The following is a 16,820-nucleotide window of genomic DNA, read 5'->3' as shown; positions in this document are numbered from 1 at the left end:
TCCAGTCTTCAGACATCAGATAAAGAACTTTAAGGCACTGTTTAATGGCTGTATAAACACAGAGGACCCTACTTTATCTTATATCCCCCATCTAAGATCATTTATACGGCTTCAGTTCCCATAGTGCCTGCACGCCATGCTACAGAAGAAATTAAAAATTCAAAGGTGATTCTTTTCTTGCAATGCATCTTCAGCTCCCTTCTTCTGATCATTTTAGCCTCTCTATAGCTTATCCCATGTTTATCATCACATCATCAAGCTCTGTATGTGTGTGAGGGGATCTGTCTTAGTTTAATTAAATACAGAGACTGGGCACACTCCTGAAGTTATTACTTAGATAAAACTCTCATTAGGGACTACAAATTCTAGCTAAGAGTAAACCTGTTCAGTAAGCTTTATATTTAAAAGAGTAAAAAAAAAAATTTTTTTTTCAAATGTGGAAAGAAATAGACTTATGCAAAAATATACATGCTTCACTGGAAGTCGCATTTTTTTAAATAATTTTTTATTTTCATAGCAACATTAAAGTATCACTATTTTTGAGAAAAGGTTTCGAGTTACACTTTCCAGTGTCAGATGGTACCTCACAACCTGATATTTTTTGAGTTGTTGTTTTTTTTTTTTAAAGAAAAAGAAAAATGAGCTTCTGCTTCCTGCAAGTATGTGCCTGATCTTTTTCATGTAATAGATGGAGCTCCTGGAGACAGTGAAACAAGACATGTGTCTTTAACACTATATAGGATTGGGTAGGTTGTTTTTTTTTTAAAAAAAATGATCTTATTAATACTGTTAAAGACTTCACTGGTAAACATTTTTTCAGAGGATCATGGCTGTTCCAAGAAGCACAGAGCTTGGAACGATTTCATAGCCTGGTATTTCAGGATTTCAGTGAACTCTACCTGACAAAACTGCATGTCTCTGTAATAAGCAATTTGTATTTCTTTCACAGTTTAATATAGAGCATCATAAATAGTTCTCTTGGCGTGAGCTCTGGTTTGTGACTATAAAGAAGTGAAGGGATTGTGTTTGTGCTGGCTACACAGACGGGCCCAATGGAAAGCTGCTTATTTTGACCTGGGTTCCCATATATGGTGTGTGACTGTCCCGAGATCCCTTTTCTCCGCTAAACAAAATGAAACCCTAGGTGCCTTTTCAGCTCGGGTTTGACTTGTAGCTTTGCAAACCGATCTGCTTTCCTGAAGTATTCCCAATGTACTTGCTACAAAATAATGTCTCGCTTCCTGGGATGTAGTAGCCAGAAGACGTTTCTCCTCTAGAAGTATCGTTTTCATTCACAGATTAGTTAATTGAAGGTAAGGATATATTAGCAGTGAATAACCACAGATTTTTACAAAGAAAAAAAAAGTTCTCTTTCCGTCTATCTATACAGTGCAAAGTTGTTGTTTGGTTTTTGTTTGTTTTGGTTTTGGTTTGTTTGTTTTGGCTTTATTTTGTTTTTAACTCTTTTTTTTTTCCTGTTACTGAAGACCTAGCGTAGTATTAAGACTTTTTTTTTTTTTTTGATACTGCAAATCCTTACACTGTTTTCCTCATCATATTTAGATTATGTGCACTGAAAAAGTATAGGAAAAAAACTGTTACATGAATTGAAAGTTACTGTCTGCAAAGTGGAAATGCTCTAGAGAACCTTGGTCATATTTAGTTATTGTATATGTTGTAATGCTTTTTAACATAATGTATATATTTTTTAAAGTTTGTTTTAAAGTTGTTGGGTTTGAGGTTTTTTGTTTGTTGTTTTTTTTTTTAATTATGGGCAACTAAAAGTGCTGTAATAGAAATGTATCATAAACTCATTTCAGTTTAATGGCTTACTAATTAAATTACTTAATTACTTATTGATTGGTAAAACCTAAGCTTTAAAGAGTCACTGTTACTTAATGCACAAATTTAACTCCATGCTACTGTGCTCTCTTCTTTGGAAATATTTATAAGATCTAGGGAAAGGTCCTTTACATAGTTTTAAATTTTAAAACTTTAGTAGGTAATAGTTTAAAATGTAAATATTACTATATTCACAGTTGTTTTTAGAGGAACAGACATTTCTCATATCTGCATGGCTTAAACTATTTTAAAAGTTCCAGATACTTTATTTAATAAATACCTTTAAATTGGAGAAGTCTGGCTTAAATAGTTTTAGCAGACCCTTTCTTTACAAGGTTGCAAGAATCTCAGATATTTGAGAACAAATCTGTTACATATCCAATCAAAACGGCATGTCCGGACGTGCATGCTGGTTGTATGCTAAAGAGCCTCTGTGAGTATCCTTATTCAGCTTCTCTCATTGATATAATGTTGGTTTAATTCCGGTTATTCTATTAGTACGGCTTTTGTTTAAGCCCAGCTTACTAGAGGGGACGCATCTACGCACAATTAAACTTTTTAAACGAGGAAGGACCCGAGGGATTCATTACTTCTTCGGGGGTGAGGCTGAAGAAGGTGCAAAAAAAAAAAGAAAAAAGAAAAAAAAAACCAAAAGAGAAAAAGCTAAGGGGGGGGCTCTGGCTGTGCGCGGAGGGGCGGCCGCTGGATAGGGGCGCGTAACCCCTGCGCTGATCCCGCGCCGGTTCCGCGCAGCCGTAGGCCGGCGGAGCGCTGCAGCCCCGTCTGCCTTTCTCCCAAAGCGGGAAGGTTGACTTCAGACCGCGCAAGCCTCATTGCAGTTGTTGCTTTTAAACCAATAAGGTTGGGACAAGAGCATAGCTGCGGTTTGCATTACAAAAACAAAAACAAAAAACCCGAAGAGGGGAAAGAAAAAAAAAAAAAAAAAAGGAAAAAAAAAAAAAAAAGGAGGAAAAAAACCCCAAGGGGAAAAAAAAAAAAAAAAAAAAGAGGACGAAGAAGGGGAGTGAGGAGGAGAGAGGGCGCGGGAGCTGCAGCGTGCCCCCAGGCACTGCCTGGGCAGACCCACACGGCTGAGCACAGAGGCGGCGGGGCTGGTGGCAGCCTCCGCCGCTGCTTTGTCTGCCCGACCCAGCCCCGGCCCTGGCCCCGGCCCGCGCCCCTGCGCCCCGGGGCGCGCTGTCCCGCCGATACATGGGAGCCGCCTCCGCCGCTGCCGCGCTTTGAGCCCCCGAGCGCGGAGGCTGCGCGCCCGCGGAGACGGCGCGCCCCGGCACCGTGAGTACCCAGGCGCGGGCGCTGACAGCGGCTGTCGGCGGCGGGGGCAGGCGGAGGGGGAGGAAAAGAGCAGGGAAAGAGGGAGACGGCAAGAAACCTCCGGCGGAGCAGCGCGGGGTGCGGCGGGGATTGCCCGTGCGCGGAGTTTCGCGGGTGGGGGGAGTACGGGGGGGGGGGTAGAATTTTTCGTGGCTTCCCGGAGAAGAGCAGTGCTGAGTTCTATAGATCGCTAGGTGCAAGCGGTGAGTTTTGGCCGTGTTTCAGGCTGGGGGTTTGCAGGCTGCCCGCAAAGCTGATGTGAGGCGGTTCTGTTTGCCGGGATCAAGGCAGGTTTGGGGATTCTCCTGTTGGGTTTCCTAGAGAGCTGATGGTTCGGCGGGTAGGAGTAACGTGGTGGGGAGATGTTCAATGAGGGGTGAAAAGAGGGACGTAATATAGGAAACCTGCAGCCCGTTCGGAGGGAGACACCAGAGCGTGAGAAAAATAATAAAAGAATTGGAAGGAAGAATGCCTGACAGAGATTTTGACAGCGCTTTCTGAAGCAGGAAATCCTTTTGCTTCGTATGTTTAAATTTTCCAAACACCAAGGAAAACACAGAGCCCCACAGGAGAACTTTTCAAGATGACAGAATAAACATCTTCACGACTGAAATATTTGACGTTTATTGACATTTAAGGTAGCTTATTTAGAACGATGAACTTAGAAAGAGGAAGTTAAAGACCTTTTGAAGTCTCATTAAATTTACATCTTGCATTTGAGCAACAGAGACCCCCAACACATTCCCAAGTATGTATTTCTCTCCGTGTTTCTGACAATCGCCAAGAAGGGGAAGGACTGCCCTTTGCATTGAAGGGCTTGTTCTGGAAAAGTAAAGGTGTTAGTGCGTTTAAAAGTGTTTCTTAGAAGATGACTGGGGTTTGGTAGGGTTTTTTGGTAAGCAAAAAAATTTTTTAAAGGGCAAGCAGAAGAGATAAAAGCTTTTTGGGGGAGGGGGGGGAAAGGAGGTGGGTAGCGTGTTGCATGTAGTTTGCTTAAATTTAAAAATTATCACAGAGAGAAAATTGGCATAAGAAGTGGAAATGTTGTGTGTGTATCACTGGATGTTTTTAACGTTATATATTACGTATTAAGAATCTTTTAATTTCCATCCCGTGCTGAGATGGTTCAGAAAGCATCTTCTAGAACACAGACTGCTGATGTGTAAAATAAATAAACAAGCTGTATATGGATCTCTAAATACATATATATGCCTATGTGTATACATGTTGTATGCTTTTATTATATAAACGTGCGTGCACGCAGAGATTTTGCATGTTTCTCACAAACTCCTGACAAGGAGCATGTATCCAAGCACCTCACTGAGTTTTCCCAAGGCCTGGTAGGGTCTGGAAATGAGCAGCCATCCCTTCTCAGCAGTTCTGCACAGTGACAGACGGCTTGAGTCACTCTTTGCCTTTGGAGAATGGAGGGGGGGAAAAGAAAAAAAAAAAAAAAAAAAAAAAAAAAAAAAAAAAAAAAAGAAAAGAAAGAATGAGTAATCATTTTGTTTGAATTGCAATAAGTATGAAATATTTCTCAGGAGCCAAAAAAATCTTGGAAAAGCAGAAAGACATTCTTAAATGGCTGGTCATAATAGGAGCATTGTCACATTGTAGTATTTCTGTCTTAAAGGGAAGAAAGTGTTGGGGTTTCAAAACATTTCATTCATAAGCGTATGAAATGAGCACATAGGGCAACACTTTTAAAAGAATTTAAACTACTCGTTAAAAATGAAATAACTATAATTACCTGCTCCTGGTTTAATAAGTGCAATTTGTCTTTGATATAAGTATCTAGTGAAAAAGCACTACCTCTTCACTTAGAGCCCAGCAATATGATTATTGGAAGAGTGAAAGTATTACCCAGTCTCAAGTGCTGCCAGCAAGGTGCCTTTTTGGAGCCAATTTGCACTTTAGTTTTGCAACCTTTTTGCTGTTGAAGCCATTATGTCTGTAGATACCTCTTGCACTGTGCTTTTAAGGAGGCAAAGAGTGCTGCTGGGGGGAAAGTCCTCTTCTGCCCTCACCCCTCACCTCCTTTAAAACTGACAGATTCCCCCTCCCAAGGAGGAACACTGTGATTTGAAAACTGCCATTGTTTTTGAAACTTGCTTCTTTAAAGTAGAACTGTGTTTTAAGAAAAAGCGTGTGGGGTGGCTCTAGGGCTCTAGTTTTCTGCGTTAACTTCTTATTTTCACTTAGAAAATTTCTTTTCAGCTGGAAAAATGTTTTAAATTATAGCCAGTTAAAAAAAAAAAAAAAAAAAAAAAAAAAGAAAAAAGAAAAAAGAAAAAAAAATGCTCCTAGCAAGCAAAAATACTGTGGAAAACCTGTAATTTAGACAAGTACCTACATTTTATTTTCTCTGTGCTGCTGAAATTTGGAATCCCTTCCCATTTACAGTTTACTTTTCACAGAACATTATTAACTTTTTGGCTTCATACATGATCTTCTGTCAGATGCTTTTGATTTGTAATTTAGCAAAGTATAATAAACAGTGCAAAAGTCATGAATTTTCCTCCGCATCCTGAGCTCTGTGGTAGGGAAAATGTGATAAAATGTGTACCTTAAGTCTTGTTTGATGATCTCTCAAAGCAAGTTTGCCTTCTGGAAATAATTTCTGGGGTTGAAGAGCATGGTATTAACAGATTTAATGTGGCTATTCAATGGATTGGTGGAGTACTATGTGAGGTTTAACAAAATGAGAGAGACAAATTGAACATCAACAAAACCTACATCTGTGAAGAATTATAAATTTAATTAGAAAAAAGGCAAACTTAAAAGACCTCATTAACTAATCAGAATTTGATGTTACTGATTTAAGATTCTTAAATGGATGAATTCTAAGTAGCTTCACTATCACTGTCCCCTTTTTCTTGCCATGTACTATACAGTGCCCAGATCTGCAACCTCATAGTAAAGAGAGAGATGTGAAAGTTACTTAAAACAATCAAATGATACACGGTAATATTTTGGAGCTACTGAGGAGAATGTGTATATCAATTTAAAGACAATTTAGCATATAAGGCATTTTTAGTTTTATCAGAGCACTGAGTCTGACATGTGAGTGACAGCTCTTCTCTTTTTGATATTTTAAAATTCTATTTTATTTTACTTTATTTTATTTTTAATGGACCCCTTTGGCTGGGTGGGTGAAGCTGTTGCATCATATGCATATATTTTTTCCCCACCATTTTTTTTTTTTTTTAAATGTGAGTTGTGTCTCAGAACTTCAATTATCCAGAAATCTGTTGGCAAAATGGAAGACTATATGAGTGTAAGCACACGCCACCCAGAAATGTTTTTATTCTAGGAACTGGTCCTCATAAGTGTGGTTTGTTACTATGTTGTAATTTTGTACTACACATAAAAAACTGAAAGCATGTGAAGTGTAGCATTTTGTAAACTGTAACTAATTTCACTCACATCTGTGTCTAATTGTTGTCTGCATTCGCATTCTTGAGAGTAGATTTATTTTTCCTGGACCACTCTGTGGATTCAGCTGACCAGCCTAAGTGAGGATTAGTTGTTTTAAAGTTATTTTGATTAAAGAGTCATTTTTAAATATGGTAACGTGCAACACATGGTTTAAATAATCCTTGAGACACAAAGGAATATATCTAAAGTATGTCTAATGAAAATGAAGATTGTGGATATGAACTTTCACAAATCATAGAGTGTTAGAGGACATATAAGGTATATATTTAACTCACTATGAATGAGCTGAATTTTTTTTTCCCCCTCTCTCTCCCATGCATTCTTAAATGCAATCTCTCTCACTACACACACACATGCACATATATGTAGATATAATTTGGGTAAATAAAATAGTGGGTAAATAAAATAGTGAGGTTTAGTTGTATTTTACAGTTTAATGAAGTATGAATAATACTATAGGGCACTTTGGGAAAGGTCAGCTAGTTAAAGCATCTATTTGAAGAAGGAAGTTTTTTCTATTATGAAGGATATGTTTTAAAAGATCCTGTGCAAGAGGGAGAGAAGATAGCTCTGCAAGCAAACTTAGTTCTCACCTATAATTTTTTCCAGGTGTTTAAAAGTAACAGCAGAAACATATCCTAAGGCACTCTGCTGCAGTTTCTGGGGTAAAGAACTGGAAAAAAAACTTAAAACAAAATGCACAGATTTGAATGTATCTGCTTGTCTATTTGATTTGGCGTGCAATGATGTATTGAAAAGCACATTATGCAGTACTTTAAGTACCCAGTTATAAAAAGATTAATGTTTTTCAGCATGCATCATTGCATGCTTCTTGACATCATTTGTAATGTTTTACATCGCCTGTCTGCCCCTAGCAGTTGTTTACTTTTGCTAGTAGCAATTCTGCCCATGATTAAAAATAACAAAAAAATTTATAAATATAAATAAATGATAATAAAAAAAATCCTACGGCTGCATAAGTAGGTTTTGCTTGGATGATTTTTATGGCACTTAAAACGACTCATCTCTCTTGTCTTTATTCTGTAATCATTTAAGAGATGTCAGTTCAGGTTGAATGGAAATGCACATGAAGGATTCTCCATGCAGACATTAAGAGGTTATATACCTTTGCCTGGAGAAGCTTTTTTTTGCTTTTACACTGACAGTGTCTAGCAACGTATCTTCACCTGAATTTTATCATCTGCTGACAACTACAGGGAAGAGTCTGTTAGCAAAGCAAGAGTGTTTTTCTAATAGGATATGAAAATCTATTGCTCACCTGAGTTAGAAGTCATTTTATTAAACTAGAAAATTATTGCCGGGCTTCCCAATGGAACCCAATTTCTTTTCTCGATGAGTGACCTCAGAAGTAAATGCTACAACTTCCTCCTATTTTATTTAGCCAGAGGTGTTCTTTTAAGTAATTTTATCTGAATTCTCATTAGTGACTGGAATTTTTACAAGTAAGACCTTGTGCAATAATGCGTGGAGTTTTTATTTCAATAGCCCTAGTTGGAAATGGGTTTTGGAGAAGTTGTGTAATACTGTTGGTCATATATTGGAGATCCTTACACTAGGTAGACCTGCCCCTTCCTATCCTCCCCCCTCCAAAAAAAAAAAAATTAGTGTCAGCCTTTTCAGCTTGCTTTGCTCCTGGCCTTTGGGGTGAGTTGACTTGCAGGTTCCCCACTGCCCAGGCACGAAGGAAGGGTGGTGAAGAGCAGAGGAAGAGGAAAGCCAACATGATGAGGGCAAGAAGCTGTCAAGAGTTAAGGGGAAGGGAGAGAGGGAGGGAGGCAGAGGTGCCCCAGCCGGTGATATCAAGAGGCGAGAGGGGTGGAGGATGCTGGGGGGCTCGGGGCGGGAGAGGCTGCGGAGGCTCCGGCTGCCCTTGGCGGCGGGGTTACCTTGGCGGGGTGCGTGGCCGTGCCGTGGGAGGAGTGAGCCCCTCTGCAGCTGTCATGGGCCCCTGATGAATCACTATCCTGTCACTTGGCCGCCGTCCCCCCGTGCAGGGAGGAGGGAGAGAGACCTGCCGAGGAAACAACAGTTGAGCCTTCAATTTAAAGACAATATGCCTTTCACGGCCACCGCGCCCTCCTCCTCTCCTTTCGGGTTTAAAGGACAGAATTATCATCTGCAGTGATAGCCTGTCTTTAAATTAAGGCCTCATACTAAAGCAGGGTAATAGAGGCTTCTGTTTGCTTCCCTGGTTTACAGGTGCAAAAGTCCCAAACCGGTTCAGATGTTGCTGCTTCCTCAAGCTGCAGGTAAGGATTTGATTGAAAATTTCTATTTTTCTGCAAGTCTTTTATTTATTTTTTTAACTTCAGGTGATAGGTAATTATTTACTCTTGTCTTCCATATGAAGCAGATGAGTATGTGCTGGAGCATCGCTTTTCCGTGCATGCAGCCAAATCTGTGAATTATAAGCATGTACACTTTTTCTGTAAATTGTTTGACTTTATGATAGATACTGGCTTTTCAAACTCATTCTGCTATCACCCTTTTTTATGTGTAGATTGGTTTAGGTAATGAAATACAAAAATTAAAGGTTTGAGCTTGAACTTGTGGTAAGATAGCTAAAATGTGAAAACTTCACAGCTACAGTGGCACTTATGCTTAAGGATATTTATATCGTTACTGCAGGAGGACTTTTTAATATAATTTTAATAGTCTTTAAAAGAGTCTAAGCATTTATTTTAAGCAGAAAAAATATTGGTTTAAATGCTTTTGAGGCACAGTAATCTATGAAATTTCTACTGGGAGCTATTACTTCGACTGAGCACATTAAAGAGCATTATCAAAAGTTTTAGGTATAAGGAAGCAGAAGGATGGGGCACTTTGATCATAAGCTTCCCCAACATCAACCAAGGGATATGTGATGTTAGTGATGGCTGTTGGCTTTTTTATATAAGGCTGTTAGCAACACAGATTGGAAATATTCATCTGCTTTTGTGCTGCATAAACGTTTAAATTTTGCTTTGAATCTGAATTGCTCTCTTCTTTATTTTGACTAAGTGACAGCTGCTGAGATACGGCAGAGTGCTAAGGCAGAATAACGCCTGTATGGATTCACTGTATGTTGGTCATATCCCTTTTCAATTGGGCACGCTTTATGTAATCCACAAAGCAAACAAGTGAGCAGACATAATAATGTTTTAATGCTGCATTTGCTTCAACGGAAACAGAGGAACAATTAAGTAGTTTGCCAGAGTAAACACATACATCAGGAATATCTCATTCCCTGTCAGTAGATGATAGGTTTCCACAATTGCTCAAAGTGTTTTATTTGGTTTGGAGGCCCATTATATTGCCACTGAGTGGTAAATCTTGAAAAAGGAGTGTTAATTTGGTGTAAAGAGAATATCTGTCTTCATGTAGTGGTGATTCTGCCTTTGTGTGTATCTTGAAAATACAATGTGGTGTAATGTTAAAAGTACAGTACTTTGTATCTTAATTTTATTCTCCTAGAACCTGCAAAAATTATTTCAGTAGCTGGTCAGTCATGCACGGGGTTACAAAGGGAGTTTATCGCAGGAAAAGATCGAGTTGGGAGAAGCTGTTCATTTTTTACTGTGTTTTCAGGATGCTGGTTAATAGCAGGCTGCATCTCATATAGGTAATTCCTCCATAATCCATGCTGAATGTGTCACTAAAACTAGTTACATCTTGTTTTCAGGTCTATGGAAATGCAGGATCTAGCCAGCCCACATAGCCGACTAAGTGGTAGTAGTGAATCTCCCAGTGGTCCAAAACTTGATAACTCCCATATAAATAACAACTCCATGACACCCAATGGCACAGAAGGTGAGCCACCATTTTTTTTTTAGTGCTTCATAGTTTGTTTTTCTTCTCCTTGTTGCACTGGATTTTGTTTGGTCAGTAAATTCTATAGAGAAGCTGTTTTACTGTTTTAGGTGTTCTGTGTTGGTGTAATATGGTGTGAAGAGCCGATGTTCAGTGTTTATCTGTAGTTAATATTATCAAGTTTCAGAAATAGCTTTCATTCCAGCTTTATATTTTTTGTGCAAAGGTTATAAAAAAAAATTTAGGAACCTGAAGGGGTAGTTTATTGAAGAGGGAAAAAAAAGGTTGTGTTTACAGTTGTTGTGCTATAAAATTCAGTCTTTCAATCTTTCTCACTATTTTGATATTTCTTTCCGTTCTCACTTTTTGCAAGCTCCTGAGGCTATGAAGGTTGTGTCAAGTAGGCTAATAAAGCTGAGTGTTGAAATTTCCTCGGGCTAGCTTGCTGCTCTGATGGAGTGGCCAAAATTCAAACAGGTGTAGTAATTCAATGGGGTAAACTGATATGTATTTTTCAAGAAGCAGTCAGGCAGTTGATAAGTTGTGTTTGTTCTCAGCAGAATGCTAACAGCAGAACAACCTAGCAGCTTTGCCAATAATAAAGTACATACATAATGCATATATAATAATACGTAAAATGAAACACAGAAGGGTTTATATAATAAGCAGCAAAAAATACTCTTTCATTTCTATGGTAATAGTAGGAAAGATTGTACATGACATTTAGCTAGCTATGTGAACACAGATTTTAATGCACTACTGAAAGAGAGTCACACAGCTTCAATATTACTGTTCTGTATCAATGTATAGTTAAACAACTGTTACAGCAAAGACCTGTCTTTTTTTCCTAGGAACTGGGTCATATTAGTGCTGTCAGACTGTTTAGGATTATGAACATGCGTTGCATTCTTCCAGGAAAGGCACATGCCAATCAGACAGATGTCGTCCCCCCTCAATTCCCCAAACATCTCTGTTATTCATTCTAATTGGAGTCCTCTGTCGTTAGGAGGGTTTATGGGTTATCAGATTTGTGCCAGAGTTGGGTATAATTTACTTTTTTCTGTTGCTGTAAAAGTATTGCTGCGATTAAACATTACGGAAAAAAAAAAGTAGCTTTTTAAAGAATAAATGAAGTGCTTATACTGTTAGTGTAATTTAAGCAGAAAAATATCTAATGACCACAGATTAATCTTCTTCCTTTTAAATATCCAAGTATATTATTATATTTTTACATCATATTTTTCATTTATATGCCAGTTTTAGCAAAGGATAAAATGGCTCAACCCTTTCAAATTAAAATTCCTCTAGCTCACGACAGCCTTTGCTATAAACTTCACAAGCTTCTGTACCTGCCCTGTAACTTGAAGGTTCCTTAGTAGCACAACAGTAGGGAGTGCTCCTTGAAAGACTGAAAGACACTCACCATCTGGCTAGACTTGTTGTTCCAAGTAGTTGTCGTGTGCAGGCGTACACTCAGAAACGTGGGGTGCTTAATATTACTGTGTTAGGAAATGAGTTGGATATTGTACCTATTCACGTACTGACCTCAGGTGGCAAGTAATTTTGGAATCATGTCCCAACTTCTAGGTAGGTATCAGAATTTATTGAAGAAAATGCATTAAACCACAGTAACTTATTTATCTGACGCTAGAATTTTGAAGCTCGGGCTAATTAATTTTGGGTGAATTCTACCCGAAAAGCGCTAACTTGCAATGCATGTTTACCTTCTGAGATGAAGCCAAATGGTTTTCTTTTGTTTGCAATTTTCCCTCAGGTGACATGACCCTCCTCAGCACTGCAGACTGGTTGCTAAGCCCTAGCACACAGAGCCCCGCAGGTTTGGGTGGCTGCGGTGGGCGCAGCAGGCGTGGGCGCTCCGCATGCGTTTGCAGATCTTGTTCCAAAAAGTGTCCCCAGAAACAGCTTGTGCTTGGCGATTCTGGTCTAAACTTTCCCGACTGAAAATACCTGTCTCTGATTGCTCTTAAGTGACAAAGAAGGAAAAAGTTCTTGAAAGAAACGTAATTGAGTAATTCGTTTCTGAATTAGATGTGTGCCAAGAGACAAAATTTCTAAGTGAAGCAGATGCCTAAGAATCTGAAGGTGGAATTTTTTACTGTTAATCTGTTTTATCTTGAGGAAGTGTTTGGTTTGGGTTCCTTGAGCTGCTAAACAGGCTTAAGAAAAAAATTGACTGAATAAAGCAAGGCTTTGTTATTTTATTTTAATGAAGGGTGAAGTAGAATTATTTTTTCTGAGATTCTTGAAGCAGAATCCTGCTGAGACACAAGTGGCAGATTGTAAGGATGCAGTTGTAAGAGCTTGCCAAACTCCTTTCTTAAAATGCTGCAGTGTGGTTTTGCTTGCTTGTTGCACGCGGAGTGGAGATGTGGATTGTTGAACCTTCACATGTTAAATTTAATATGTGAAACCAGCTTCTAATCTGCTACACACTCATTCTCACTAATATGGAAAAGACCTCCTTTTCTGGCATAAGGGACCTTCATGTGAATTAGAAACAGGGCCTCTAGGTATTTGCATGTTATAAATATCTTGTAAAGATATGTTAAATTTGATTTGACTATGGGTGTGATTTCGGCAGCTTTCCATACCCTGAAGTGCAGGATATGTTCACTAGAAGAGGGTGAGGAAAATAAAAAACCCCCACAACCTGTCCCAGAATGAAATGGCCTCATTTCAAACAAGTTTTCATTAATTCCTCTAAGGCACATTTTCAGACTTGTCTCTTATTGATGTTGTTCTACAAGAGGATGTGGTTGGAAGATAGCTCACTGTTATTAGCTAATATAGCTTAACACGCAGTGGTAAATTTTCAAAGCACTGAATTAATTGTGTGATTGTGTCTGAGTTTAATCTCTGCAAGCAGCTTTTATGTAATCACTCTTTGTGTGCTTAATTTCACCTTGGTAGGGCAAAATTACTCTAGTGCATGACTGACCAGGTAGTGCTGGCCAAGGACTGCAGAAATCCAGGGAGTTTTGGGTGACTGCTAGTTCCTTCTATCTAAATATTTTTAAACAGATTTACTACTTTTTGTCTCACATGGCAAATTCTCTATAGGATTCTTTTAGAGTATAGTGATTTCTGTAGAACAAACTATCCTTTAAGTTTATAGCAGATCATGAGTCAGTCTTCGTAGCTCAGGATGTATGTGTGGCAGGGGGAAAAGTACCATTTCCTTAATATCTTGATTTAAAAGTAAAATCACAGCTGATAAAAAGTAGTTACTCTGATGATGTTAGGTTTTTTCCTTCCTCTTCTATGGGCAAGACAGCATGTTCTTCAGACCAGTGATGGGGAAGTAACAAGGAAATTATAGACCTTGACCAGTCAGAAATTTCCCAGGATCAAATGCAGAGGAGTAACACTAAAATGCCTGTCTAAAAGCACTCAGAAAAATCAGTCCTGGCATGCCAAGGTGGTGCTGATGATATAAATACAGTGGTATTTCAGTTTTCTGTGATCTCTAAGTGTTTTTCCACAAAATGCCCTCTGTTGTAGGGAGAAACAGACACTGGACACCATTAAAATTTTGGCCCTGTATGACTTCCCTAAGAAAATCTGTTAAAAAAAAAAAAAGGATTGAAGTAGGGATCACAATGTTCATAGTTGTGCCTTATCTCTAATCTTCCTTTCTCAGCAAATTGCTGAGGTGAGTTGATACTGAAGGAGTTAAAGAAACAATAACAACAGAAGCTAATAAAATTGCCATTTGTTAAGCTTTATCAGACAGCTAGTGGCTATTGCAACAACAGTGCTCACTTTGGTAGATAGGTTTTAGAGAGGAAAGGTTGCAAGTAACCAATTTGAGAAGAACAGCAAAGCTGTTTTCCAAAGCAGAGAAGTGCATCCAGTTTCTGCCTACAGTGATCTTTACTTTTATCTTAAGAATGGAAATCAGTTCTGATGGATTCTAAGAAACAGAAGCCTGTGGCCCATCGTGATGATGTTTTATGCAGCTAGAATGAAAAATAATAGATGAAGACTAGGAAAAGGAGCAGTGTTTTCCAAGCATCTACACTTCATTTACATTAGAATTATGGAGCTGGTTCTGCCCTCATTTTTGAGCATTCAGGAGGAAGAAGAGAAGGCATTTTCATATCAAGCAGGAAGGAAAAATGGCTAACAATCTGAAGATCAGATTTTCAAAGATATATAGGAAGGGGGGCTTCAAAGGAAGTTGGACATCAAAATTCCTTTGGAAAAAAAAAAAGATTCTCACTCTTTAAGTACCTGCTGCAACATGAGAATGAGATCCCACACAAAGGCATTCAAAGCTCCCTACTATGTGACTATCTGATGGGTGGCCATTAGAAAGGTTGTTTTAAGTCTGGTGAACATAAATCCATCTTCAGGGGTTCAAAAGGCAGTGCTGTGTAGAATGTTCATTGTTGACTTGCAATAATATAGAACGGAGAAAAAATTGGTTTGGGTATTTCCTGAAATAATGGTGGAATCCGTAGCCAGAGTATGAGCATTTTTACAGTGCATAGTGTAGATTTCTTTAAGTAAATGATATTTTCACAATCTGTTGTAATTCTAACAATACTTTGTAGTGCTTCAAATAGTCTTTCAGTATTGCAATCAAGCCTGAACATGGCAGTCAAAACTTTTTTTTTTTTTTGCATGTTATTAATATTTTTAATAGTTATTCATAATTTTTTTGTACTTTGGGCTGCAAAGTTTCAGTACGTTGTGACAATCAGACAAAATTATTCTTCTTTGGGAGATGTTTGAGTTCTGGTATCTTTTAATTGCTCATTTTTGGAGTTTCTGCCAATTATGTATGCTGAAGTTTCTAGACTTGTGTTTGTGATTATAAGCTTGATGGTAGGAAACTTGTAGTGGATGAAGGGATACCTCTATATTTAGGCATTCTGAAATAATAGCCTGGTAAAGGTGAACCTAATTTTTGCCTTTCAGCAGAGCTTTAGAATCAAGAGCTATGGATGGTAAATGCAGGACAGCTGTGTGGCCAGAGGCAAAGTTTGTCATGGTCCCAGGCCCCAGACTGGCAAAACCAGCCTGGGGGTCTGTAGGGACTAGTAATCTGGTCTTCTACCTGCCACCACTTCTGAAGGATAAAATGCAGATATACATCACTCTGCCATTTATGTGGACGCAAGGGGCTGACTTGAACCTTTTCCTTTTCTTTTCTTCCGTGCTCTTCACCTTTTTCTTCTCTCTGTATTACATTGGCTTCCTTCCAGACTCTTCGTCTTATCTGAGCTTTTATTCTCCTGCTTCCCTAAGAATCCTTCGGTCTGTTCTGAGCACATGTAGCATAATGCTCTATTATTCCTCTTTCATAGGTTTTTGGCCAGTGAAATAACTTCTGTGCTTCTCTGTTGTTGAGTCCCACTCCTGTTGCAAGACCTTGAGGAGAGGACTGGCTAATGGATATTTATATATTTATTGTCTTTTCTGTTTGTATGTGCATTTATTTGTGAAAGCTTCACCTTTTTTTTCCTCCGTAACATTTTCGCTTCATTTAAGTGAAAAGTCAACAGCAATACTCATTCCCACAGACACCCAAGGGAAATAAAATACTCTAAATGACAAAGGACTTTTAAAAAAATGAAAAAGAATGGAATATTTTGGAAGGATCGTTCTTTGAATATAATTTATTTTTGTAAGCTTCTCATAAATGGTTTTGCAGCCCATGCTATGCCAGTCCATGGATGGGGCATGGTGGTGTGAGAGCACCTTCTGAATGTGTCCCAGGGTCCCAGAGCCCCACTGGCAGAGTGACATTGCAGGATGCAGGATGTCAGGAACCTGTGAAGGTACTCATTGCTTCACCAAAAACTGGAACTGCAACAGATCTTGCTAAGTGTAGCATCTTTCCAGCCTGTTAAGCACGATCTGCATGTATGTGTTTGCCTGACTGCACATCATAAGATAGAAATATCATGTGCTTGGTCAGTAATGCAGACAAGAAGGAAATTCAGCCCCTGCTGTCAGCATGCACCAAAAGAAACTCCAGGGAACAGGAGTAGGACATCTAAATCTAGTCTTAAGGTCAGTAGGGTGATATTTGAAAATCATTAGCAACTTCACCGACTTTTGACCTTTTAGATGATTTAGCACTTCCATTTGCATCTTGTGGTCCTCTGAGGGGGTTTACTTATCATAGGTAGATAAAAAAGCATGAAACTTGGTTACTGTTCAGGTCTAGCTGGATCATCTGATTCCTGGTCAGTGAGTGAAGTACTTGTGCCACCTGGTTTGATGAGACAAGCTGGGGAGATTTCTGCTACTGCTAGGTAGGGGAATGCAAGCTGGAGTTATCCTTCTTAGTCCTGGTAAATTTGCCTTAGATTCTGGCAGACCTGGAGTTCAAATCCTGGACCAAAATTAGAGGATATTATTTC

The 16,820-nt window shown here is 38.9% G+C and overlaps 1 protein-coding gene across 1 annotated transcript in view; it reads left to right on the top strand.

Annotated features, from left to right (window-relative positions):
- Nucleotides 1-1,181: 1,181 nt before the first annotated feature.
- The window catches only part of EYA1 (EYA transcriptional coactivator and phosphatase 1), an 89,623-nt gene continuing 73,984 nt past the window's right edge, over nucleotides 1,182-16,820 (top strand). The window contains exons 1-4 of the mRNA XM_030445856.1: nucleotides 1,182-1,313; nucleotides 8,836-8,885; nucleotides 10,298-10,425; nucleotides 12,200-12,262. Coding sequence (XP_030301716.1) covers nucleotides 10,302-10,425; nucleotides 12,200-12,262 — 187 coding nt within the window. The 5' untranslated portion in view covers nucleotides 1,182-1,313; nucleotides 8,836-8,885; nucleotides 10,298-10,301. The remainder of the gene's footprint in view (nucleotides 1,314-8,835; nucleotides 8,886-10,297; nucleotides 10,426-12,199; nucleotides 12,263-16,820) is intronic.

Source organism: Calypte anna, chromosome 2, assembly GCF_003957555.1.
Source record: "Calypte anna isolate BGI_N300 chromosome 2, bCalAnn1_v1.p, whole genome shotgun sequence".
In the NCBI taxonomy this organism is placed as follows: domain Eukaryota; kingdom Metazoa; phylum Chordata; class Aves; order Apodiformes; family Trochilidae; genus Calypte; species Calypte anna.
The sequence above is the reverse complement of the archived record's forward strand: the minus strand, read 5'-3'. Positions and strand labels throughout refer to the sequence as shown.